The sequence below is a fragment of the Mugil cephalus genome, chromosome 1, assembly GCF_022458985.1.
Source record: "Mugil cephalus isolate CIBA_MC_2020 chromosome 1, CIBA_Mcephalus_1.1, whole genome shotgun sequence".
Lineage (NCBI taxonomy): Eukaryota > Metazoa > Chordata > Actinopteri > Mugiliformes > Mugilidae > Mugil > Mugil cephalus.
In genome coordinates this window covers 51122429-51150159 of record NC_061770.1, presented here as the reverse complement: position 1 = coordinate 51150159, position 27731 = coordinate 51122429, and the positions used below count along the sequence as shown (strand labels likewise).

Here is a 27731-nt window from a genome sequence, read left to right as displayed (position 1 = left end):
TCCGACAGCAACACAGCGATGACTGAGGAAAGACAAGATGATGTTTCATTACACTTCACTTGTATGATGGAACATCTGAGAACAAGAAACTGCATGAACATAGAACACAGAGAGACGGACAACCATTCACATTCACACTCATACGGCCAATTTAGAATCATCAATGAACCAAACAAGCATGTTTTTCGAGGGTTGGACGAAGAGGGAGAAACAGAATAAAAATCAAGTGACATCAAAAATAGTAGTTGCAGTTATAGTAGTTATTGCGTGTGTCTTGTTAACATACATGTTAAGAGTATTTCACACCTGTATATATCTTTATTGACCCTTTATAAGGCACTCAATGAAATGAATGAAAGTTTCAACCCCAGAGTGTTATTGTAGGGCATAACAAGGCTTTTTATACTTTTGTGAATCTTTTCAAAATTTTTGAATTTTCATGGAGAAAATCAAGGGATGAATTTACCATACATAATTTCTTGTCCTTACGTGGTAAACAAATGTAAATGTGTATTTGGTGCCGATCCAGGCACTTGCTGGACTTGCAGGCACAAGCCACACGCTTCTTCTAAACCTCAATGAGAGGCACAGAGACAAAGGAGTGACCACACATAAATGACATAGCAGTGCCGGGGTGTCCACTTCCTGCCGAGCTTCTATTTTGAAGGCTGCGTCCCCAAACATCCGCGGTCTCCGCTGCTTCCGGGGACCAACTTAACTGTCACTGAATGTCCTGGTCCACCCGCTGCCGCCGTCAAGCTGCTCTCCTGACAGCCAGGCAGCGGCTCTCCTGGTCGCCCGAAACGCTTTCGCCTCTCTACGCCTTTTTTGGACTCCAGAGAGGCGCTGAGGAAATGACTTTTCCGTCGAACTTTTAGGAAGTTTGTGTCCTCTTTTTTTTTCCTTTTTTTTTTTTTGTTTGAAGTGCAACCGTTGACTTGTCATTATGAGAAGTCGAAGCAACTCGGGAGTTAAACTGGACAACTATGCCCGGATGGTGCAGCAAACTATCCTGCGGCACCAAGTAAGTGTTACCTACAGTAACAGTGGCTCATTTCCTCGTTTCAACGACATCGCAGTTATAAACGTGACATTTAGTCTGCTAAAACATGTCTGCTGTTACTCAGCCGGTCAAGTGAGCGCCAGAAGCTGCATGTTTTCATGCAGGAGGTGAGGTAAGGTGTTATGTCGCAAGGCTGCAGTGCTCTTTCACTGAGGGTAAATGCGCCTGTCTTCAGTCATTGTAGTGGTGATGTCTGAAACCCTTTGCATTGGTTCGTTTTTTGACATTTTTTTTTTTTATGAGTGCATCCATGTGGACATCTGCATTCTGCAGCTTTCCAACACTGTGTGCAATCACCTGCTCCTATAGCAGCCTCCATTCCTCTGGTGAAACTTTCCACTCAGGCTTTGGATCCTGGCTGCAGCACATTTGTTCCCATGCGACCATCTAAAGGCCACCCTGAAGGCCTTTGGCATGCTCTGTGCATGCCAAAGCTGGCAAAATCAATTTCTTTACCATCCCCGCACAGGGGAAGGATTGTCACGTGCAAAGACAGCCAGAGGAAACCCAAGCAGATATATTTTATGCACGAAATAAGAGTCAAGAATGTATCACGAGAAGCACTAACACACAAGTATGAATCTACACCCACTAGCCAAAATGTCATGACCACTGACAGATGAACACCGATTGTTTGGCTCATCAGGTCGGTGGTTGGAGTTATATTAGGCAGGAAGTGAACATTTTGTCCTCAACGTTGATATTGGGAGCAGAAAAGATGGACAAGAGGAAGGAATTTAACAACCCTGACAAGAACCAAATGTGGCTGGCGAGACAACTCACAACATCGCCAGAACTGCAGCTTTTGTGGGGTGTTCCCGGTCTACAGTGTTCAGTACCTTTCAAAAGTGGCCCAAGGATGGAAAAGAAACAAACCAACAACAGGGTCCGAGACTGACATTTAATAAAATGTCTGGTTTGGCCCCTATCCCAGTTAGGATTATTAGGATCCAAGGTTTTTCTCCATTGTGTTGTTGGAGTCTTTTAGATTTCTTTTACTCCTCTGTATGCCTTGGTAGTAGGTTGCCCAAAGCATCATCGTGCCATGTGATCCAAGACAATACAAGGAAGATAGCAAAGGCCTTTATGAATCTCCACTGGCCAAATGTACATAAATCTGTGCGTACACATGAATCCAAGTACCTTTCCCTTGTGTCCCAATGAACGTGGAATTGAGTGCACGTATTTGTCCAAGACGACATTTCTTCTTCTACCGGTTTAATAGCGGTTGGCAAACAACTGAGAATTACCGCCACCGTCTGGACTGGAGTGTGAAGCAGGACAGTTTCCAAATTCTCTTAAATATCATCGATAATCTCCATGCTTCGCAAAAACCTAAAAATAGCCGTATAAACCACACCCCCATTTAAATACGCAAATCATGAAGATTGAAGTGGAGGTTGTCATGATTTTAATCAGCCCCACCTACACAGATTTACACATTAATGGTTGATTTAATGATTTCATCCTTCTACACGGGTGAATAGTTCAGCGACGTCGCCACTTTGCTCCCGAACATCCGTCCAAACTTTGATTTATTGCACATCCTTCATAATCCTTAAGTGACAAGAAATCACGGAGATGCTGATTTACACCGGATTACTTTTATCTCAGGACTTCTGTGTTACCACAATTATTTACAGTACAATTATGACTTTACAAATTACGGACACGGACGATTCGTGCAGGATTAAGATCACAGACGGAGGTTACAGATGTGTCCCAGGCTGCCAATGACATGGGGTCAGAATCAGATCATTTTAAATGGAAAAATAAGTGGTCCGATATCAGGGTGGATATAAAGCGAGCCAATACGGTGTTATGACAGTGTCCCAGCATCACATCCAAGTATTGCCAAAGGATCAGCAGCAGCCGATGCAGTCTGCAGGTTGAGGCACCTCACATTTCCACGGTCATTTCACTGTTGGTGCGTGCAACTCTGAGGTGGGGAAAAACGTACGCCACACGTTTTGGCGTACGCACCCTTAAGCAATACCACGCACAATTCCATGGTCATTTTATTCTTGATACGTCTGAATTTTGCAGAGAATAAGACTGCATGCAACATTTTTGAGCATAGGCCCCAGGAGAGGACATTTAGTTTATTTAAGATTGACTCAGATTGGCTGATACTCAATATTAAAAATCTGCATTGGATCAGGATACAAAAAAAAAAAAATGATTGGCACATCCCTAGCTGTCAGCTACCTGATGCCTCACTTTGTTCAATAGATGACAGAAACGGGAGATGTGAAAGTGGGTGAAAGTGGGTGGTTACAGTGAGGTCGCCTTTTGAATCGGCCCCAAGTTGCCGCTTAGCAACTGGGTACAGTTCACTGCTCAGATGGATCACTGCACTAAGAACCAGATTTGTTCCCTGAGAGCAGAGTCATCAATAACTCGATTATGGACGACAGATGCATTGGCTGTAAATCTCTCTGGTCTTTTTAGCTGTTCATTCTCAGCGGCAGTCAAAAAGCTCGACGCCATCTGCTTCACACACATGCTCGCTTTTAGACCTTTAACGTGTTTCTTGTGTTGCGTTTGCACAACTCTGCCCTAAACCTCTTTTTGTGACATTTGTCTGATGAAAGTGTCAGTTTGGAAAGACATGTGAGCCATGATAGCTGGTAGCTCAGTTGGATGATCACGGTGGAGGATGTGGTTTATGGTGCTGTCAAACTGGATTACATTAAAGCTAAGATTTAATGCAGGGCTGTTATAACAGAATGCAGTCACTGGTGTACCCAATGAATTGGCAAAAAAGTGTCTCTTGATCACTAAATGTAGACAGAAATGGGAACAAAATGCAAAGTAGCTTCTGCTTAAACTGGCACTTCAGACATACATTTCATCTTGGTTGTTTTTATCAAATCACAATAAGTATAAACATCCATTAGGTACATGCCATGAGTTGTGTTCTGACCTTATCTTTAATGTGCACAACCTTAACAACATGCTAGCTAAACCTAGCTTGGATTTTGTTTAAACCGCTAAAGAGAGAAAATATGATTGGATGCCCTTGAATAGTCGTATAACCAATCAGAACGATGAATTTAGGTGATGTCCGTATGCCAAAAAATCTCTTATTCGCTGTTTATAGTTTGTCGTTAAAGGTTATTTCTCAGTATCTTTGAGAGCGGCATCTAAACATCTTGCTTCTCAGCCAGTTTGTTGTAAACTAAATCAATAGTAGTGTGAGTAACTATGTCGCTCTTCTTACTCTTATGTCTGTCGCCAAATTGCGGGTGATTATGTCAAACCGCACAGCCACACGAAGTTACTGAGCTCTCAGGAGTGTTCTGTTATCTGCAGCTACTGTGTCTAAGCAATGTGATGAATGGATGAATAGAGTCTGTGTAAGTCTTGAGTCACCTCTACAGCACGCTGCCTTGGCTGACCTCTGATCTCTCTGACAGGATCCAGTAACGGGTCTTCTTCCGGGCAGCACAGATCAGCCGGACGCCTGGGTGCGAGACAACGTTTACAGCGTCCTGTCTGTGTGGGCCCTCAGTCTGGCCTATAGGAAGAACGCAGACAGGGATGAAGACAAGGCCAAGGCCTACGAGCTGGAGCAGGTAGGCCTATGTATACGCCGTTCAGATTTGTAGTTCCTTAGGGTATGCAGGGCACACATGTACAGGGTCTATTCGTACAGGCTAAGCATGTGGCCTCGCGTTTCTTCCTTCAGTCGAAAAATCCTGACATTTATCTCTCTCCAGAGTGTGGTGAAACTGATGAGAGGTGTCCTCCAGTGCATAATGAGGCAGGTAAGATGAATCATTTCTTTATTTCCACCTTATAAAATGTCTGTGTGATGCACGTCTTTTCAGTTTTGTAGTCCAGACCACAAGAGGCAAGAGTAGAGGCTTAACTCAGCTATGGCACCGTTTTAAGCCCCAGATAGTGGCAGAAAATAAATAGAATGAATGAGCCCAAGATAAACAGATAAATAATAAATATAATATTTACCAATGTAAGTTGTAAACACAACATGAGAAAACGGGACAAGTTGAACAGGGTTGTTTTATTCTTGTAGCCACTTAATCTGTCAATTCCTTAAATATAAATAACTTAATTGTAAAAAACATTTTTTTAACAACCTCTCCATACAGTATTGTACATAAATATATTCATCTATTTTACATTTATTTTATTCTTTGATTAATCTTGCAGTTTTTTTTATCAATCTATCAGCTATTATTATTATCCACAGATTTTATTTTTTGTTTATGAATTGATTAAGATGACTTTCTGATTTATTATCATCGGTTATTTTATCACTTAATGCATTCAGCTATTGGTTATGTTCTGACTAATCATTCAATCCTTCAGTTCAATTTCCTTTAAATAATGAACATAACACTTTCTCAGAGTAACCTATTTTAAATATATTATTCTAAATATATTAAATATTTTAAATATATGAATGAAAAACATAATATCCATATGAACATACTGAAATTAATTTGAATGGTGGCTTAATGTGATACTGCACATATATATTGTTATGAAATGAATTCAGCATAGAAAAGTTGTTTATTTCTCTTTGGTGGTTTTTGATGTCTAATTAATTAATGACATCCTTTTTGGCTCCCCCTCTCTCATTTTATGGCAAATGAAAATGTCTCTGCCTCCACAGCTGGATAAGGTGGAGAAGTTTAAATACAGCCGAAGCACCTCAGACTCGCTCCATGCCAAGTATAACCCCAGGACCTGTGCCACGGTTGTCGGGGACGACCAGTGGGGTCACCTGCAGGTGGACGCCACCTCTCTCTTCCTGTTCTTCCTCGCTCAGATGACAGCATCCGGTATGAATGAATATTTCCAACTCGTACCGGATCTATCCGAATAATGATATTGATTACAGGAAAGGTATTGATAGACGCGTTAGTTGCCTTGATTCTCTCTTCAGATGTAGACAAGGACTCAGGTGTTGCTTTTTCCCAGGTTTGCTTGAAAAAGCGCAAACAGGCAGAGTTAGCTGATTTTAGAAACTGTTGACCAAACGCAGTAATAAAAAATTGTTTGGTCCGGCCTTCAGACAAGTATCCCACAAACAATCAAATAAAAATACCTCAAGTTACCTCCTCAGTTAGAACAGACTAATCAGAACTGGAAGAAGTTTTCAATCAGACATGGGACAGATCTTTGCCAGATCATAAGCAGTTCCCAGTGGAGAGACTCCAGAGCTACTTTACGCCATAGTTTGTCTTGCTTCCAGTCTAGCAGCAACAAGCTACATTTTCAGTCAGGGGTGGCTAAATGAAGCTTTAAACTGACGCCCAACACTTGCTGCTATGTGACACGCTACGTATCAAAGCCAAGCTGCCTTCCACTCCTTTGCACATTGCCTTGGCTTGTCAGCTAGTCCAGTAACTTTGAAACATCCCCAACAACATCAACAGGAATTAAAGAAACACATTTACAGTGACTCGTCAGCAGGTGTATTTTTCTGTGTTTAGGTTCTGCAAAATACATTGAACTCTAATTTATGACTATTTCTGCCGTCAAGTTATTTAATTTGTTTTAGATTCCTAGTTTTGTCTGAAAAATACAAGAAAATGTTTTAAAATTAGTAATGGTCAGTATGTTATATCACTGCTAAAAGTTATTTATGTAGCAGATTAAGTTCCTGTTAATCATCTTATCTACTCGTTGCCAGGTCTTCATATCGTCTACACTCAGGATGAAGTGGATGTAGTTCAGAACCTCATGTTCTACATTGAAGCAGCTTACAAAGTGGCTGTAAGTGCTCATTTGTCCAGTCAAACTGATTTTCAACACTTGCTAGCTGATGTTTAAAGTTTGCATGTTTGTTTTCTGATCCCTCAGGATTACGGGATGTGGGAAAGAGGAGACAAAACCAACCAGGGCATCACTGAGATTAATGCCAGCTCTATTGGCATGGCCAAGGTTAATACATACACAAACACACAGCATATACAATAACGAGCTAGCAGAGCCTTCCACTGCAGGAGCTGAACAGGTGCTCCGTAACTGCAGCGGCCTTTACGCAGACCTTTACTCTGACCTTTGGACGACTCAGACTCTGAAACTGAGTCTGGATCAGTTTGTTTTGGTGCTGAAACCGTACACAGCAGACGCAGCAGCATGTCCTGATGTCGGTAGAGATAAATGTAATCAGAGGAAGTCTGAAAATCAAAGGGAACAAATGCTGACGGTCACACTTTTAGCAAAATAATACAATTTTAATATCTATATTTATATTTTATAGTTTCTATAAAAATCTACGAAAAAAAACATTTTTACATACAGTAACTGAGTGCTCCCTGTCTATGTTTGCCCCAGAGCTGTCCTTGGCTGGCAGTGAACATGAGGTATCAGGTTCTCTGTGGTCTTCTAAGAATGGTGTCTCACTCAGAAATAACACAGTACTCGCAGTACTCAACGCTGTGAACACACACAAAGTTTAATTTAGGACTCTGGAAAGAGGCACTGCTGCAGAATGTGCCCTGCTCTGCTAATTACATGTAATTATTATTATTTATAACTGCAGCTCTCAATAAAGCAGCCAGTCAGAGCTTCCTGGTCCATTATCTGTTTACTGGCAAATTTAACCAAACTTTAATGTTAATATATGGTTACTTACTGTACATTAGCCAATTATTAATCTCAACCTTTGTGTTAAACATGTGCTAAAATCTATTAATTTAGTTTATTGTGTTATATAAGTTTAATTTCGGGTGTAATTATAAGATATAACAGGGTACAGTTACACTTAATCTGAAATATAGTGTGAATGTTACAAAAGAAATAGCACTTGGGTAGCTGTTTCACGGCATCTTTAGCCAAAATTTGATGTTCATGTGTGTTTACTGTATGTACTTTACATTAACCAATTATAATTATCAACACTAGCATACAAATTATATCTTTTAAGTTACCAAGCTGGGATCCATGGACCTGTGTACAATAAATATAATTGAGAACAAATTTAAACCTACTTAATCTATTTTAGGCACTGTAGTTGTTCTGTATGTGTACTACTGCTGTACAGTCTTTTAAGTTATGGTTTTTAATGAATGTCTGTGCTCTGCATCTAGGCAGCTCTGGAGGCGCTGGACGAACTCAACCTGTTCGGAGCAAAAGGAGGACCTGGATCTGTGGTGCACGCCCTGGCTGATGACATACAGCACTGCCAGGTACATAAAGCATCCCATATCAAGACAAAGAGTGTGAGCGTCTTCTGATTCAGAGTTATCCCTCTACTTTCCTTTCTTTTCTGTCCTTCATCAGTCCATCCTGACATCCATGTTACCTCGAGCATCCATCTCCAAGGAGGTGGACGCTGGAGTCCTCTCCATCATCTCATACCCTGCCTTTGCTGTTGAGGACATGAGCATAGTCAACAAAACCAAGGAGGAGATCATCTCTAAACTGCAGGTACAGAGAAACTTTTCAGATATATTTTTTTAAAACGCATAGTTTCACAAGTGAGAAAAATACCAAGCATAATACTACACCAAGAAAGCACCATGTTTGGCTTCACAAATGCCCTGACTCATCTGGTATCAAGCTGTTAACAGCAGGTCCTTAAAGTCCTGTAAATTGTGAGATGGGGCATCCATGGATATGACTTTTTTGTCCAGCACATCTCACAAATGCTCAGTTGGGTTGAGATCTGGGGAATTTGAAGATAAAATCATCACCTTGAGCTCATTGTTTTCCCCAAACCTTTCCTGAACCATTGTTGCTTTATGACACAAAGCCTTATCACAGCCATCTAGGGTTTTCCACTAATTGTTCTGGACCTTTCTATCAGAACCTACATTAACTTATTCAGCAACCTGACCTACAGTGACTCATCTGTTGGATTGGACCACTATTGATAGGTACTGACCGCTGCAAACCAGGAACATCCCACAAGAGCTGCAGTTTTGGAGGTGCTCTGATGTAGTTGTCTAAGCATCATAATGCAGTTCTTTTTCAAGTCGCCCAAATCCTTCCAAACATTAGTTTTTCCTGCATCATCATCAACTGTGAGGAAAAAATAACCAGTTCAGTGGGGGGCTCAATTCAGTGTTATTCACCTCTCAGTTATGATATTATAGCTGATTTGTGTATAAATTATGATGAAAAATATATAGATAAAATTGCTGGTGTTGAGTTGGCGGTCCACCAACCTTTCAGCAATCAATCAGCAGTTGGCAAATTGTTTCAGCACTGAGTATGTTTAAGAAGTAAACACCATCACTCAAAAATAAGACTGAGAATTGTTGACTGAGGAGGTTGTTTTTCTCTTACAATAGCATCTGGAAGTAAATCAGAATTGCTTTAAAGTTGGTATAGCATATGTTTTAACGTGACCAAGACTTTCCTGCTCACATACTGTCTCTTTGTCCAGGGTCGATATGGCTGCTGTAGGTTTCTCAGAGATGGACACAGAACACCTAAAGAGGTAAATAACTCTCTTCAGATAAGAAACGTTTAAGTGGAATGTTCAAGGAAATTCTGAAGTCTGATGTAAAGGTTTCGACTCCCAGCCAGAGGCAGCTACACAAACTTTTCACAAAGCACTGACTTTGGCTGTCAGAGCTGTATGTCACGGTTGGCATTTCTTAACTGTTATGTAATCAGAGCTTGGAAGAGGCCAGCAAAAACAGTACACCTTTTTTCTTTTTGAAGAGAAAACAGGTCAGTGGAGGAAGAAGCTGAATTTTTTAATGTCTCGGAGCACCTTGCATGTTCATTTGTGCTCTCATTTTCCTTTTTAGACTCTTAATAGGTGTTTCTAGTTTAAGCATTTGCTAGTATATCAGACAACATTTATGACTTTGTCGAGGATCCAGAAATACAAGTAAGGTTCTGTTAAATACCTCTTTCCATAAGTTTGCTTGGTTTTCCCTAGTTGTATGAGATTACAAGCTATTGTCATATTAACCATTTTCTGGAAACACACAAAGATTTTCTGCATCTTTAACTACTAAAATAAAAGTGACAGTTCAGTTCATATACACAAATACTTGCCCATTTACCAGGGTACGCTTATAGTCTGAGTTTGGATTTACTTAGGAACATCTTGGTGTTGCCAATCTTAAACTCACATGACTAGGGACTGTAACAACCAGACAGTCACCTTTTAATTGGAGGAATTTATGGGCACCACCCACAGATGTTCCCGATTAAAAAACAAAACAAAAAAACAACTCCCTGCTAGCCTTTTAAAACTGAAGTAGCCACTTGTATGAAGCATCTTCAAGAAGCTTCAAAAGTCCAGTTGCCGTTTTTTCAGCTTCTTTATTTGGATAGAAGTTTGTGGCTTTTGCTTCCTTAAAGCTGCAGGACATAATTTGTGTCTCCCCCTTGTGGCAGTAACTTTAATTACACAGCACAATCACTGTTGACACCAATTCCTGACGTTTGCCCACTGTAGAATTCAGTCCATTCAGTAGAAACTAGCACCAGAAACTGTTCTTGGATTCTTCCTTGGTTTCTCTTTTTCCTTATCCTGATTGTGAGAGATGTTGAGTTCATAGAACCTTAGTTACATTTGTAACTTTAGTTCTTATACGATATGCTTCTCCATACTGGATCACATTATTACCGTTGCTACAGTAGCTCTAATTTTCCAATCTGGAAAATAATCATGCTGGTCAAAGTAAAATACATTGCTACCAGTGCGTTAGTGTGACCTTATCAGGTTGATGGTGTTGATTTTTACATTGAGATAATCTGAACAAAGACCCAGCACCAGATGTTAGTTCTGTCTTGTATTCTACCTCCATAAAGGATCCAAATAGACTGTATTACGAGTCCGCGGAGCTGAAGCTGTTTGAGAACATTGAGTGCGAGTGGCCTCTCTTCTGGACATACCTCATCCTGGATGGCATTTTTATCAACAGCCCCGAGCAGGTAATGTACACCCTAAGCACCGTGCTATGACAGAACCTATACACACCTGTTATCTTCAAGATGCATGTTTGATATAATCAGGTGCAGGAGTACCAGGAGGCTCTGGAGGCCATCCTAATCAAGCAGAAAGATGGCATACGACTGGTGCCTGAGCTCTACAGCGTCCCTGCAGAGAAGGTAAAGCCTTTGATGGATGTTGGGTTACATATTTTTTTAAAGCGTGATGAATCTGCAGGAATAATACTGTGAAGTTTTTATGTATCCAAACAGGTGGAGGAGGAGTATGTGAACCCTCACTCAGTGGAGAGGGTTGCTATGGGAAAATGTCCTCTGAAATGGGGACAGTCTCTTTACATCTTGGGAAACCTCTTAGCTGAGGTGAGCTGTTACTTCATTGGCTAACAAAAAAATGACACATTATGGTTTAAGAAATAGACCTTTTTGTCTCTTTTTGCAGATTTCACAATTTTTCAGTTTGTCTTAATATCCCCATGAAAACCTCAGACTCTTCCAACTCTTCCAGATTTCTGGTTGTTATGTCAAGGTTCTGGTCTTCTAATTTTACATGTTTGTAGCTTTGCAGTTAGTAATTATTTTTGACACCTGTTAACGTATGCAACAGTCATACAGTCTGTGCTGCTGAGACAGGATAATACTAGGTAATTAATAACTGCTATCTTGGACTAATAATTTCTCTAAAGTAAAAATGTATGGAAATTCGTTTAGTTTTTACAAAACAATTAAATTCATTAAAATCCACACAATGACTTCAGAAACAGCTTCGGAAACTAAATTCTTAGTTAGTTTTTGGATTCTTACCCATTTTTCAGGGTTTTCTTGCTCCCGGAGAGATAGACCCTCTCAACAGACGTTTCTCTACAATCCCCAAACCCGATGTGGTGGTACAGGGTGAGTTCACACATCAGTGTGCTGATATTTTTGTTTGTTTTTGAATGAGTTTGTCAAAATGTCCGTCTCCTCCAGTGTCAATTCTGGCCGAGACAGAGGAGATTAAGGAGCTGCTGTTGAAAAACGGCATAGATGTGGAGACTGTGGCTGACATCCATCCCATTCATGTGCAGCCGTCCAGAGTCCTCAGCCACATCTACGCCAGACTTGGTAAAACCTTAAGTTCTTCTTCCTTCTGAACACGGCAAAGTGAAAGTGATAATTACAGGAGAATTTTTGCCTCTGTAACACACAGTGAAGATCTTTTCAGAAACAAATACTTAGTAGTTTGAATTGTAGTAGTTTGAATTGCATACTGCTTGGTCCAGCAGCTGTTGGTGCTAAAAATATTATGACCGTCCTTGAGGAGCACTTGTATTGCATTTACTTTAGTAGTCCACTAATAACCTTAATAAAAATGCCTCTGGTAACCACCTCAGTCATGACACACTGGTCTATTTAGAAGGAACTTTCAATAGAGGTTTGGTGTAAACGTTTGATTGCAGAAAATGTTTAGTTCCTAATCACCATGGAAACACTTGATCTGATGGTTTCTCTCTGGCTGGAATAAGCCTGTTATTTATTTATTTAATTGTTAGCAGCAAGGTTTAAAACCTAGACCACTTACGATTGTATGTGAAGGGTAGGAAGCAGATTCTTAGACACTGCCAGCCGAGCTAAAAGTTTAATTTCTGCACAGATGATTAACCATACATTACTTTTCACCTGCTTCACTCGAAGGTCGTAACCCGAGGCTCGGTCTCACTGGGCGACCCTACAGGAGGATAGGAGTCCTGGGAACCTCCAAATTCTACATCATCAGGAACACCATGTTCTCATTCACACCTCAGGTCAGTAAGAAAACACAGCTGTGAATACAGAATATAAATTCAAATGTTAAAACCACATATATTTTCATATATACATGTATATTCAAAAATATTCCAAAAATCCCTGCAGTTCATTGACCACCAGCAGTTCTACCTGGCTCTGGACAATAAAATGATCGTGGAGATGTTGAGGACAGAAATCGCCTACCTGGCATCCAGATGGAGGATGACTGGGCGGCCGACCGTCACTTTCCCTATCTCACAGACCATGCTGAGTCAGGACCTTTCTTTGTGAAAAAACGCATCTAGTCTTTTAAATAAAACATCTGTAACTAAGATTCATTTTTATGCTTTTAGCTGAAGATCGCACAAACCTGGACCCCGCAGTATTGGCAACACTGAAAAAATTACAAGATGGATATCATGGAGGAGCAAGGTCAATTTTTGTACCCCTCTTACAATTCAGATATAATGAATCCTAATTTCATGCACTAGGGCTTTAGTGTGAATCTATTTCAGTCTGCTATTCATGATTAATTTCTTAAATGTGATATGTTTCCTTCTCTAGGATCCAGACGGGGAAGCTGTCGGAATTCATGACCACTTCCTGTTTCGCTCACCTCAGCTTCCTGGATGGTAAGGGTTCTGGCAGCATGGCTCGCCACGACGAAGATTATGCTGATGATGATGATGAGGGTGACGCCGATGGATACATGCATGAGTTACGTTATGATGATGGTAAGAAAAGAAAGAGATGGATGGGTGATCGAGGGTAATGGTGACACCAGCTGTGGAAAAAACATTGAATTCAAGCCTGAATGTGGTAGTACTTGATTTTTTTTCCATGGTTGGTTTGATCATTGTATTACACAGAGTATTACACATTTGCCTTCATGCAACATTAATACTATCATTAACTTACTAAGACACTCAAACAAATAATAAAAATGCAATCTCCAGTGCTAACACTTGATATGACATTCATATCTCTTATGTCCAAGTCAGTCCAAATGAGTTGACCACAAACAGTGACATTTATTACTTGAGATCACAGTACAAACACATTGACTGGATATAAAGAGAACCCTCTGTGACATCATCCACCGTCTAAGCAGTGCCTGACACCTAACATCATCATAATTTAAAAAAGGAACATAGAAGTAGCGCGTGAGCCACCAACTTCTTATTTAAAGTGGCCAGTTTAACACTTAGACACTTTAAATCCGAGGTCTATGGGAATTGAGCCACCCTCAAGTGGCCATTTATGGAACTGCAGTGTTTTGCACTTCCATGTTGGGTTCACTTTTCAGCCTTGGTTGGTGCAGTTTGTATGAATCAGTGGATGTTTAACAGTAGCAAGGACGGATGCAAACGTCAACCATGCATAGTTGCTCATTCGGACTGGCAAGTCTGAATCTTCAGTATAAACTAGAGATAGACCGATATGGATTTTTTAGGGCGGATACGGATACTGTTTTTTTACATCAGCCTCGGCCGATGGCTGATACATTCAGACGATTTTTCTGAGACGATATTTGGAGCCAATACTCGTTTTCTCCCTCCATTTACATGATAAAAGGACGCAATGATAACAAAAGTTACAAGTCTTAATTTAACCAAAAACATAAACATTTATTTATTTATTTGATTTAAGTCCTGATTTAAACCTGACCATACTCACCAGGAAGGACCAGGATAACCAGGTATTTCAGAACAAGGAATAAAGACTAATACAACAACTTACCAATAACCTCATATTGTCAGTGTGTGCCCCCATGTAACATTGTGAAGTTAAAAACTATAACCACGTTCCCACGTGATGGCTCTTCATATTATCACCAGTTTTTCCCATCCTTGCTTGAGTATTTCCACTATAGGCATTGAGACGCCATGTGGGGCACTTAGCATTCTTTGCTCTAAAATACAAAATACACTGATCAGGTATATCATACACATTATGACTGCCATCCTAATATTACATAGGTCTCCCTGGTGCCTCCAACATAGTTGTGACTCATCAGAGAATGGACGTGGGCCAAATTGAATGCTGTTTATGAACAGGTCTTGGTCTCTTTTGAAAGCTAAGATGCTAAGACTGAAGTTTCTATTGAAAAAGTCAGAGTCACTCTAAGTGGTATTGGTCTTGAGGAATCAAAGTTGACAGACACTTAAAAATAAGAAGTTGTTTGCCGGAATTGTTTTTGCTGTCTGACGCCTTCAAATGAAACTGAGGACAAATCCTATCTGGGTAACACAAGGTTATCAGAGAATAAAGTCTTACCTACTTCCAGTTCAAATTGCATATACAAATGACAGAGAGTTTATTTTACCCTTTTTTTTGTAAGTGTAACCATGCGTTTCCAAACTGTGCCATTTGGACACATTTTGAATATAAACGCCATTGGCTCAGTCTGTGAAGGGGGAATGGGCTTCTTTCCAGCGCTGACTCTCATTGGCTTCTGAATATTGTTGATCGGACACAGTCCATTGCGACTTACCTCCTTCTTTGTCCAAGACGTTGAAACAGCTCTTCGTGGATTTTTATGGAACTAAAAGTAGTTTTTGAACTGAAAATGCAACTTCATGGATTTTTATTGAACTAAAAGTAGTTTTTGAACTGAAAATGCAACTGAAATGGACAGTTTGGACCCTTTTTGATAAAATGGAGCGTTTTGACCTGGATAATATTGATTGTTGAATCAATATGAGTCTTTTCTGGTGAGTTTATGCTTGTTACCCATTCTTCTTGTTTTGAACAAAATGTGTTGGTTGTGTCGGCTGTGTTGGTTGAATCCTATAATGGCTTATATCAATGAAATCAGAAGAAAATGAGATTTCCAACGACACTGCATGTAGCATTTGCTCAAACACAACTCGTGTACAAGGCTCCGATTTGTTCAAAAAACTACTGCCATCCCATATACGACCCAGCGGAACGTCATTAATTTTGTGGCTGATCAGTGTGTATTTAGTTGACAGATGGGGAACGTAAACATGGAGAAAAGGTGTGATACATTTAAAACAACTGATGAGTTCCAATTTAATGGTAGAACAACAAAAACATTTTTCAGTCTTGTTGCTTGTGTTGAGTTTGACATACACGCATGTTTTGAAGCAGCTTGTCTGACGGCCCCTGAATGCATCGCATCCTGCCACCATGTTATCTTTACAGTTTAAAGGGTCACTTCACCCAACATTTCAGACAAAACTGTTCTCTCACATCCCCAAGTCATTGATACAAGTTGGTTTTATTGTAAACGGTGTAATACGTGTTTATGCCAATGGAATTTTGGGTTTTAAAATAATAGTCATACAATAAGTAAAGCTGTTTGTTATTCACAGAATAACAAGTTTTGCAATCTATATCTGAAATCCTCAAAGCGCAAAAGCAAAAGTTAATGTCAAGAAAGATTGGTTGGTTTTGGGTGAGCAGACCCTTTAACCGTGAAACAATGAATTTACACATTTGGATGATTGAAAGTATTTTATGTACTTGAAAAAAAGGTAAGTGGAATATTTATTTATTTCTACCACTTCCATTTTTAAATCCGTCCTTCATTCCTCTCTGTTTCATTCCCCCGTGTCCTCCGTCCAGAGGCTGACGACCTTGCACAGTACCTGGACCACCTTTTGGCGCACGCTGCCCCCAAGAAGCCCAAGCCACAGAAAGGTGGTCTGGGCAGGTTCAAGGCTGTGGCCACCAAAACTAAGGAGATGGTGTCTCTGATGAATAAGGCTCAGGACCTCAACGTACACAGTGAGTGAATCCACCACCTCCATCTCCTGAGGTTGGTCAGCAATAAAATGTCTGTTTCTTTGTTCTGAAAAGATTTTTTTTTTGTCCAGATGTCAACATGTACCTGCCCAGTAAGCTGTTTCGTTCCCCCCAGCCATCGCTCAACCTGAATCTTCCTGAATCGTCAGCACCACAAGCAACTCAGGTTTGTCCTGTTCTTTCTCTTCTTCACTCAGGTTCTCAGTCATCCAGGTCACTGTGTCCAAAAGACAAAGCTGAAACAGGGTCAACTGGGCTTGGAGAGTTTCTTGTAGACATTTCATCTAAGTAGGGATACTAAGTTGGTATCCCTTACTCCTTTACCTTCAAAGCATCTGTCTTCTCCTTATATAATGTTAAAATGTGGACTTTGTTGTCCTGACAGTCGTGTCCATGACCTCCTGTTCAGAAGTCTTATCATTCTGATTGTTGGACAAACTGTGGCTCTCAGGAAGTGGATTGTCACCACATATTTTGGGCACAATATTACTTTTAACTGGTTGGAGAAATATTCATATAAAAATAGCTGATTGAAAATCTGGGAACTGATTATGGTCCTGCAAAGATCGGCCAGACCATTCAAATCTTTGGGTGGCTTTATGTAGTGATAGACATAATGATAACAGCAAAGTAGTCATCCAAGTGTGTGCCGTGGAGTTGAATTTGTTCACAACAAAATGGCTGTGATTTTTTTTGTCCAATTGCATGCAGAGGCATTTTTTTCTCAGTATCAGTTGAAACAGATTTGATGTGAGTCTCACCATCCACTTGTGTGGACCTCAGCATCCCGAGGTGAAAATCACAACAGAGAGTGGCATCCCCAGAGACGCCAGCGGAGCCATCGACTACAACGCTTTGGTCCAGCTCCTAAAAGACACACAGAGTCTCCAGGACCAGGCCGACATACTGTACATCCTCTTCAAAGACAAGTGAGATTTTAATGGAGACGCTTTATTAAGGTCAAGTCGTTAATGTTATATTCATGCAGTTTAGGAAAGATCTCAGGCTGCTCTGTGGACGGTGTGATTGTCGATCCAGCCCTTTGGTCAAGACTAACACCAGAGTCTGCTTATTGTCAGAATCCTATTCATTGTTACATGTACTCCCACAAAAATGGAATTTGTCTTGAAGAAGGCACTGTCTAAAAGAGAATAGAAAACCAAGCCATATTTTTATTTTTGTCCAGTCATTTGTTTTCTCTCTCTCTGCTAATGGACCAGAACTCATTTTACCTGAACACTTGGCTCTGCAAAACCTGTGTTCCCTACTCCAGAAATATTCTGGTCATCCAACATCATAAACTCACTAACCCTCTCTAGAATATTCACATATGTCTCCTTGACGCTGTCCCCGAAAACTTGTCTCTTAAACGCAGCGTTCAGTCTTTGATTGTTGTTCAGATGCAGCCCTTAACTGAGTTGACCGGATGTATTTTGTGATTTTTGGGTGGTGTTGATTCAGGGACATAGTGATTTTTGGCAGATCGTAAATTGATAAGTACAAAAGATTAAACTTGGCTGAAGCCTGATCCGATCACTTCAAAATAAAAGAAATAATAATAAAAAAAAAATACCTGGACTGACCCTGATACCGATCTCCCAATAATGATTGGAAGATCCCTGACTACAACAATGCAAACAAACAAAGGCTCACTGCCTCACAACGCCAACTGAAAATATGTTGATATGTTGGATCTTATAGAGCACATGTCTCAAAGTAGAAGAGAAGTGAACTGAGTTTAAGAATGCGTTTTGTGTTTGTGCTTTAACAGAGGAATGGACTGGGATACTCAACTACATGGTAAAGGCTCCACAGTGAGAACTCTGCTGACTGACCTTTACGTGAAGGCCGGTGAACTCAAACACTGGAGCCTCATCAGGATGATCTCAGGCATGCTGAAGAAGAAGGTGGAAGAGCTCGACTCGGTATGACCAGAAAGTACATTCCTTCTGCCAAGGAGTTTATGTTTTGTTCTAAGCTACACATGCAGAAGCTTCTTCTCTTGTCGTCGTCTTCTTGGATTGGTTGACAACTCTCTAGGCCTGCTCCGATATGCTGGCGCACCAGAAGCACCTGACCGTGGGCCTCCCTCCTGAACCAAGAGAGAAGACCATCACCGCTCCGATACCTCCAGACCAGCTAGCTGCTCTCATTGACGAGGCCAGCGACGGCAACATCAGCATCGCCATACTCACCCAGGTGGGTTGCGTCCTCCTCAGTCATTGCTCGAACTGTTTTCATTTTGTCCTCCTTCATCTTTTTTTTTCCTTTACCACCAGGAGATCATGGTTTACCTGGCTATGAGCATCAGGACTCAGCCCGATCTGTTCAGCGAGATGTTTAGGCTACGAATCGGTCTCATCATCCAGGTCATGGCTACTGAACTCGCTCAGTCACTCAACTGCTCAGGTGAGAAACGAAGATAAGGAACTGGAAGTGTAGACTCGTTTCTTATCATCACCTTCCTCCAGACCTTCATGCATTTATTTATCTCTCAAGTTTCCCAAAACTCTTTTGTTATTGGTTGTGATGTCTTGTTGGGCTCCACTCTGATTTGCTGCTCCCAAACTCATGGATAAAGAATATTTTAAGGGAGAATTTTGACAATTTAACCCCTCCAGAGTCTGCTAAAGCCTGGCTCAGACTGCAGGACACTTAAGGATAATCTTCAGATCTACAGATATTCTTCTCTCTGATCTCAACCATGCACACACTACAGGTTGAAGGTTATCTTCACCAGTTTCAAACATTAACATCTGTTGAAACTAGATTCAGTATTTCTAACATATTTTGGAAATGTGGTTGCATTACACACAGGAGAATCTTAGAATCATATATTATTTCTTTACTTCCTTCAAGCATGCACACTTTAAAGGGAATTATCGTAAAGGAGATGCTCTCCACTTTGAAAAGTCTGGTGATGCTGGACTCAGATTTAAAGAGTTGTAAAATCCTATATTATTTATCTGGTTGAATCTTACATTTAAGAATCTTAACAAATATTCTCTTTACTAATCTCAAACATCAATGCACTACAAGGCTCACATCACAGGGGCTAAGTTTTACTGTCTTCATGCAGCATTCCCTTACATAGTTGAACAGTAATGTTGCTTGATGTAGTTGTTTTCACGTAATTGTGTCTGTGTGTGCAGGAGAGGAGGCCACAGAGAGTCTGATGAGCCTCAGTCCGTCTGAACTGAAAAATCTTCTTCACCACATCCTCAGTGGGAAGGAGTTTGGAGTGCAGCGCAGCGGTCAGTCCTCTTTTAACTCGACAGTTTACTTCCTCCAGACCCATCCACAGAGACGTACATTTCAGTAGTTTAAGTCAGAGGCCCTGTTCACACCTTCATCCTGGGCAATCCAGTTGAAAGTTACCAGCTTTAGCTGTGATTGGATCAGATTCTGATCTGTTTGGCAGTCTGTAGGCAAATAAACACCAACATCATTTGGGATGCAGTAGAATCTTTTAACAGTGGCTATTTCTGATGGATCAGCACCTACTGCTGTTTCAGAACCAGTGCTATTTTTCTGTGTGTGCGTGACTTGGACACAAACTCTAAATAATTATTGATCTCTGCCCTGACATCGGTCAGACATCAACAGAACACCCTATACAACTCCTTATGCATCAGCTTTGTCAGATCAATAATTAACACACGCCAACATGTTATTTAATAATGGACTGACGGACAGTGCTCTAAATATTTTCATTTGCTCGTTGAACAGACATCACTTAGGATGCTTTTTCCTTTTTTTGATGATCATAATAGCGGTCTGTTTTCTGTTTTTTTTCTTTTTTGAACAAATGAATGAGGCTGATGTCTGCTGATGTAAGACAACTCCTGTTGACTATAGGTCGTCTCGCATAGCGTTCACACTACCCAAGGACAAGGACACCCTTCTCCCTAATGCATCCTGGGTGTGTTCACACCTGTACTTTATGGTCATCACTTGTGATTGGATTCGTCTGAATGCCAGCAGCTTAGCATACACGTGCAGCACACATCTTAGTTTTATATATTTAAACTCAGTTTTTCACAATTCCTGACATTTAATCCTAAACGTTTGCAGTATTTGGTGTGTTATAACCTCTCCTTTGTTTTATTTGTGATTAATTTATGTAGTTGGCATCTATCAGACGTATCAAAAAGGGAAAAAGCAACAGATGACAGCTTAAAACTGATTTCCAGGTTGTTGTTGATAGATGCTGTTGTCTTCGTTTTGTAAACACCCATCCATGTATTCAGAGTGGCACTATCTTGTGAGATATTTCCTGCTAAGAGCCTTTTTTCCCTCCACAGTCAGAGAGTTGGACGCTGGCATCAGTCCCGCCATCTCCATCCATCACCTGGGAAATGTGGGTGCCACCAAGAGCGAGAGAGCCGGCATCAGCAAACTGAAGAGCGACATGAAGATGGTAGATGAAACACACCCTTCATCTCGTAAAAGCGAAAGTGTTGATAAGAGATGTAAAGAAAAGTTTATCACCAAACAAAGACGAGGAGGAGGCTGTGAATAGGCCGTCATGTTTCAGAAACAATGAGCTTTTTGGCAAACTGACGTCTGTCTCATTGCAGTTGGAGCACAGGTTGTCTTTGACAGATACGAGTAAGGTGACCATGACGATTAAATTAGGTGCTAATTCACCTGCCAAGCGCTGAGAGACAAACAATAAATAAAATGAGTGTATAAATGAAAACATGAGATGCACTGGAGGGGAATCGTGGTTAAAAATCAAAGAAATTAACTTAATTCCAGCATCTGATTCTCTGAACTATTTCAAAAAGATCCTCATTTAAAATGTGTTGTTTGTGTTGCAGGCTGAACACAGGTTGTCCGTGTCGGATCCATTTAAGGTGACGATCATATCAGTGGATATTAATGGATATTAGAACATGCTGATGGCATTAATTCACCTCCATTGTAAACATCACTGATCAGATCAATCAGAATGTGTTGCAAACTCAACTCAAGGACCACTTGCTTGTTCCCGAGCTTTTAGCTGTATCACACAGTCACATGGAGAATCTGCGTGTTGGAAAACAGCTGATAAAACAACCCCACGTCAGTGGTCACTTACCAGCTTTTTCCCAAGCATCCGCCTTGTTTAGCTGTTCCCAGATTTGAGAAGGAACTGGTAACCACAACTTTTAAAGGAGATCTTCACAAGTTTAAAACATCAAAGACTACAACATTTCAAGATTCCAAGGTTTTGATAGCATACACAGGAATTTATTATAAAGGAGATGTACACTGGTTTTAAATATCAGAGTCTGCTAAAGCTGGGCTCAGATGACAAGATTTCTAAAACACTAGGTTCAGAAATCAGGTTGCATCTCACATTGAAGGAGAATCTCCTTAATCTCAAGCATGCACAGAAAGTATGTAAATGTTACTACAGGACAGTATTAAGATTACCGTGTCAGATCAAAGAACACTGAACGCACCATTCATACAGAAACAGATGCAGTCTGTTATGTGACGACTCACTGCAAATCTATGGCTCCACACTCCAGTCCACTAGGTGGCGATAACACACCTGTAAGTTATCAACCAAAAGGAACTCACTATGACTTCATAATAATTTGCAGTGAGAGAAAAACTAAAATGGAAGGCTAAACAAGTTTGGGAAATCTGGCTACAATACTGTGCTAGCTAACATTCAATAAAAGATGAGATGCTGTAAGATATCCCTTTATCAAACCCTGATAGGAGACTCGTATTAAACCTGTTTGATGGGCCCAATTATTTTTCAGGTGGCTCAGCAGGTTTAAGACCAGATCTGTAACTACCACAACACTCTCAGATAATCTAAAGACAAATCTGTACATAGCCACAACCGACCAGACAGGATTTCTCCTCCGATTGTCAGCAAAGGTGAATCAGGGGATACGTATAAGCTAAACTCTTGTAGTCAGAACTTTGCAGGTGTTGATGATGTGAAAAATGGTATTTAAATTTTTTGTGTTTCAAAACTCCAGAGCTATTTAAAGTCATCTCTGGAGATTTGTTAAATGCATTAACAGCTGCTACGCTAAAAGCTTTTATCCTGCAGGCAGATGCATTGTGGGTATTGCAGTTACCAACTGTCAACTAGAAGGAAGAATGCTTGGAATTAAAAAGATACAAAGATATAGAAGACCTAAACATCTAAACAACGGAGCTGATGAAGACTGTGTGTTAGAGCTAAAAGCTCCAGAACAAGCACGTTGATGTATTCAGCATCAAGATTTGAGAAGCTGGACTTCATAACAGCACTTCTTTCTTTGTTTTGATCCAGGACCATCGGCTGTCATTGACAGATGCAATTGCAGAGGTGATGCTGAAGAAGACCTCTATGATACTGAGCAGGAAGATATTAATGTGTCTTTTAACTTTGCTGTGGAGGAGTACGGCTTCACTAATATGAAAGCTAGCGTTTGTGTCACTGTGTTGCAGATGGATCGCAGGGTGTCTTTGACTGACCCCGTTAAGGTGATGATGGGCATAAATATCAGTCTAGGCTAAGTGAGGAGGAGTTAGAAGTTTGAATTCAAAAGCCGCCACTGAAGCTACAGATGCAGAGGTCGTCCCTGACAGAGCTGGTCAAAGTGGTGATGGTGGAGGAGGAGCGTTAGGAGCGTTACTTTTATGTGATCTGGGGGGGGGACTCAGATTCTGTAGAAATCAGATTTTTCTTTTCCTCGTTGCAGCTTGACCAGATTGTGATTCCCAAACACAAGGTGACAGACGGCCGACTGAAAACCCAGTGATATTTAGAAAATTCAAATTGAGTAACGTATACCCTGTAGTCTATCGTTTACTTATTGCTAGCTGCAGCTAAACGTTGTCTTTGATCTGACAGCTAATTGGATCAATTAATCGATACGTAGGTTAATTCTATTTCTGAAAATAATTATAAATGACAAAAACAAACCATATGCAACCATATCCAAAGCAATCCAGCTCATTTCCTGACTGCTTTCATCAGAGGTACTGTAATTAATTTGGCGGGTCATTTGAACCTGTTCTGTAATTGAAACAGGCTCTGGTCGGTTTGCTGCCTTTCTACAAGGTGATGGTTTCAGTTTGGAGCCGTCTTGCGGGGAAAGTGCTTTGACTTTGAAATTAATCGGATTTATTTACTCACAGTTTCATATTTTCTCTCCTAATTCTTAACATTTTCCCACCCTGACTTTGATTTGTGCATGCTTGATTCAGGATCCACTGGCTTCGGGGTCGTTTCCGCGATTCAGACCTTCTGCTTTATCACGTTGTGCATCACATTTGTTTTCCTTTTCCTTTCTCTGCCTCACAGAGCGTACGATCTCAGTCACTGGACATCGAAAACATCGAGTCTGGGGTAGGATTTATCTTCTTTGATTTTATTTCTTTTTTTTGAACAGCCACTAATTTGTGTAGTATTCTGCTGGGTTGCATTACATCTCTGAGGAGACAGAGAGCGCTGTTGGTCCATAAGAAACAGAGCTCTGCTGACTCCTCCTTTGTGTTCCAGAGGTACCGACTGCCGTCCATAGAATCCCTTGATATTCCCGAGAGCATCCCTGCTTCCAAGGATACCAGGCATGGCCAGTGGCTGCGTAGGAGGCGTCTGGACGGAGCGCTGAACAGAGTGCCCGTCGGCTTCTACCAGAAAGTTTGGAAGATCCTGCAGAAGGTCTGAGGAAGCTTTTTCTGACTCTCTACTGTTGACATGTACACTAGTGCTGAAAAGCATTTGCACCGCTTCAACTACTCTGCACAAAAATGAACAAAAAATTACTGAGAGTAGACCAAGAGAACCCAAACACACAAATGAAACAAAAATATTATGCTTGTGTCTGTGTTTATTCAAGACAATGAGTCATCTGTGAGGGAAAAACATAAGTAAACCCTCGTTTCTAGGTATCTGGTGTGACTCCTAAACATTTCTAGTAACTGCTGATCAGTCGTCTGCAGGAGCTTAAAGGAATTCCAGTCCATTCCTCAGAGCAAAATTCCGAGATGTTGCTTCATTTACTCACATGATCTGCAAAACATTTCCCACAGTCTTCTGGCTTATCTACATGATGTTGCACATTTGCACACAAGACACTTGCTTTATTTACTGTATGTTATATGTTAATGGGACTGTACATTTCTTTGTAAATCTTACTTCTAATTCCTCTAATTCTTTTTTTATTTCATCTGATTCTTATATCTATCCTAAATAGCCTTGTTCATATATGTTTTTCTTTTTATCTTGTGACTCGTTGGACAAAATAATTTCCCCGAGGGGAGTGGTATTGAATCTTGAATCTCATGTACTTTAGTAACATTAATCGAGCCTTAATTGCTTACAACTTATGCTTGTCCTCTTGTGCATCTTTTTTTTTTTTTTTTTTTTTTTTTTCTGGCGTTTGCTAAAACTTTTGAGCAGCAATGAATATATATAATGGTAATTAAAAAACTACTTGAACTATGAATCTGGTAGGTTTTGATTCCTCTTGTGGAGGTTTTAAAGATGCTCTTATTTTACGTTTTATATTTGAAAAGTCATAGCATCATGTATGAATTATATTATGTTTGAACGAAAGGGGGATGGATCAAAAGATTTGTGAATTAGCGCTGTAACGAACACATTACAAGGAAACGACCCTGTCGATATATTCTCTTGCAGTGCCACGGTCTGTCCATAGAGGGATTTGTCCTTCCATCTTCAACCACCAGAGAGGTGAGAGACGCACTGGAAAAAAACTTATTATTGTATTGTACTTATTATTGGATGGATGTAAATAAAAATAGATTAAAAGAAAAGAATACATACTGCACGGCCTTTTAATTATAGACAATGGACAAAATTTAAGACGACATTTGAGATCCATATGTATCAATTTATATGCACAGTATACAAGTCTGAGCCTGAAATCGATGAGACGTTTCCAACAGAGTGGCTTCAGTTTGCATTATCAGACTTGTGTTATTGCCACCCATCACGTTTGTCTGTTGCTTATAGAAGTTCTAATGTTTAAACTCATAGTTCATATCTAAAAGTTCTACAATATATGTACAGTACAGCATCAGGTGAACGTTTTTTTATTTTTTTTCTTGTCCACCTCCAGATGACCCCTGGAGAGATTAAATTCGCGGTCCACGTGGAGACAGTTCTGAACCGAGTCCCTCAGCCTGAGTACCGACAGCTGCTGGTGGAGGCCATCTTGGTCCTCACAATGCTGGCTGACGTAGACATCCAGAGCATCGGCTCCATCATCCACGTGGAGAAGATCGTCCACACGGCCAACGACATGTTCCACAAGGATCAGGTTGGCGTCTGGAGACTGGGTCAGGCACTCTGTGAACAGCTAAGCATTTCTCTTCTCGTGTCCTCCTCTAGATGGACCTGGGAGCAGAGGAGCACATCCTGGAGAGGGACCCGTCCACCGGAGTGTGCAGGCTGCTGTACGACAGCGCCCCTAGTGGCCGCTTTGGGAGCATGACCTACCTCACCAAGGCCGTGGCATTGTATGTGCAGGACTTCCTACCCAGTGGGGCGTGCGCCGTGCAGTGAGAGGTCGCTACGACAACTTTAGTTTTACATGAAAGTAAGAATGAATTAATTGTAATGTTACAGAGTGAATTTATAGGCTTTATGTGAAAAATCTGGTCAAAGTTTAACAATAACAACAATAACAGACTCACATTTTATTTGAAGTTTGTGTGTTAAGTGAGCTTCCATTGCTGTTCCAGAGTCTTTACTAAGCTGTAGCCCCGTCTTCTCACCTTAACACAGTAGGTATCTCATATCGTTGTTACTGTCAACACAACAGTCTGTTAAAACTTCCCAACGCTATCTACTGAAAATCTTTATGACCCCGTTGGTCACACTGTAAAATAAGCCACCCAGGAAACATCAGCTACGTTTACATGGACTGTAATATTTCTTCAACCTGATCCAAATGCTTGTTTGAACAACTGGTTGTTCTCTATGTTTCTGTCCCTCCTGGAAACTCATCACCTGATGTTTACCCCACGTGGAGCGGACATGCTAAGAGATGATGGATTTTTCCGTTGAACAAATTATCAAAGGTTTACATCCCCTCTCTACATGTGATTGAAAAAGTCTTCTGATCAGATCAGTCTTTTCTGATTGAAGTAGTCACATGAAGCATTTCTAATCTGAATATTAATGGCTACTAGCATGGAAGCCAGACTGGATCTAGTCTGAAGTTGATTTGGTGTCACTGATTATTGTCTGGCTCTTGCTTGGTTATTCAAATGAATTATCAAATCATTTGGGTGGGCTTTACGTGGTGATTGACCCTTCATCTGAGCCACATGGATTTGTATTTCTTTACATTAAAAAAGCTCTGATTAGTTGGAGGACGAGCCACTTGTATGCAGAGATCATTTTTCCTTTGTATTGGTTGAAACACATATGAAATCCAGATGGGGGTGTTCCCAGACTCACATTCTGATAAATCCAGTGGAAAACTAATGTCCATGTAAACGTAGCCACTGTTCTCATTATTTTTTTTTTAATAAAGAGTCTGATATATTAATTCAATCTGTGACGATTAATGCAATTAGACTTTCTCATAAATCTTCTTTAAAGCTGAACAAGTGTAGAACATAAATGTTGACCCAGAATTCAGACCATTTTCTTGTACCTTCCGTACATGCATGCTGTATGATGTATAACATGTGAAACAGATTAAATAATCTACCAACTATTTATTTTAGAGTTCTAACTGAACTACTTCAGAGCTTTCTTGGATGCCTTAGCATTGTTGCACTTAGAAAAGTTTTGTGTGAGTGAAACTAGAGAAATGCTGTTTTATTTTAAACTATTCAAAAGCAAGAGACTTTGTATGAATTTAAAACCACTTTAGGTTTTATTGTGTTAATTTTCAGATGCACATAAATATAGCAGTGAAGTCAAATTCAGGTTTCTGTCTCTTCTGTGCCTTCATGTGCTGCTGCTGCTGACTGGAATGTAATTGTCTGTTTTTGAGTACTTTCAGTGAGACTCGTGGCCATTTTAACTCTCAATTGTTGTTCTACATTATTCTCAACACTTTTCACCTTTAACTGTTTGACGGGATAAATGTTGTGTTAATAAACAGCTGATGTTGGTTATTTGGTGATATTCAAGCACACTCCATGTGAACTACAAGCAATCATGGCTGAGCGAATCCACTGAGCAGACTGGTTGTTGGCCTTTTTTTTGTTTGTTTGTTTGTTTCTAAAACAAATTCTGTAATAAAACAGTAGAAACTGA

The 27731-nt window shown here is 40.4% G+C and overlaps 1 protein-coding gene across 5 annotated transcripts; it reads left to right on the top strand.

The window, feature by feature from the left end:
• The first annotated feature begins 713 nt into the window (after nt 1–713).
• Nucleotides 714–27731, top strand: phka1a (phosphorylase kinase, alpha 1a (muscle)). Of its 5 annotated transcripts, none has more exons than XM_047589675.1 (33): nt 717–1024; nt 4483–4641; nt 4786–4833; nt 5706–5874; nt 6729–6811; nt 6899–6979; nt 8131–8229; nt 8324–8470; nt 9432–9485; nt 10817–10939; nt 11021–11116; nt 11210–11317; nt 11770–11848; nt 11924–12058; nt 12629–12738; nt 12848–12992; nt 13075–13153; nt 13286–13353; nt 16313–16474; nt 16564–16658; nt 17276–17421; nt 18264–18417; nt 18533–18691; nt 18772–18901; nt 19645–19746; nt 20797–20912; nt 21316–21351; nt 22776–22811; nt 23793–23837; nt 23991–24152; nt 25134–25187; nt 25576–25776; nt 25848–27731. In XM_047589675.1, the coding sequence occupies exons 1-33, from the start codon at nt 947–949 to the stop codon at nt 26019–26021; spliced, it is 3633 nt and encodes a 1210-aa protein (XP_047445631.1). In that variant the 5' UTR covers nt 717–946; the 3' UTR covers nt 26022–27731. The 5 variants fall into 5 exon arrangements, 4 of the variants coding, with proteins under 4 accessions (XP_047445631.1, XP_047445605.1, XP_047445614.1 ...); XM_047589649.1 differs by having other exon boundaries at nt 13286–13455; XM_047589658.1 differs by lacking the exon at nt 22776–22811 and having other exon boundaries at nt 13286–13455.

Excerpts from the sequence above, each read along its gene's own strand:
- phka1a (XM_047589649.1), top strand. The coding sequence starts at position 947 with ATGAGAAGTCGAAGCAACTCGGGAGTTAAACTGGACAACTATGCCCGG. Across the intron at positions 11,117-11,209 it reads ACAGCGTCCCTGCAGAGAAG|GTGGAGGAGGAGTATGTGAA; the intron begins GTAAAGCCTTTG and ends GTATCCAAACAG. Across the intron at positions 25,188-25,575 it reads CATCTTCAACCACCAGAGAG|ATGACCCCTGGAGAGATTAA; the intron begins GTGAGAGACGCA and ends GTCCACCTCCAG.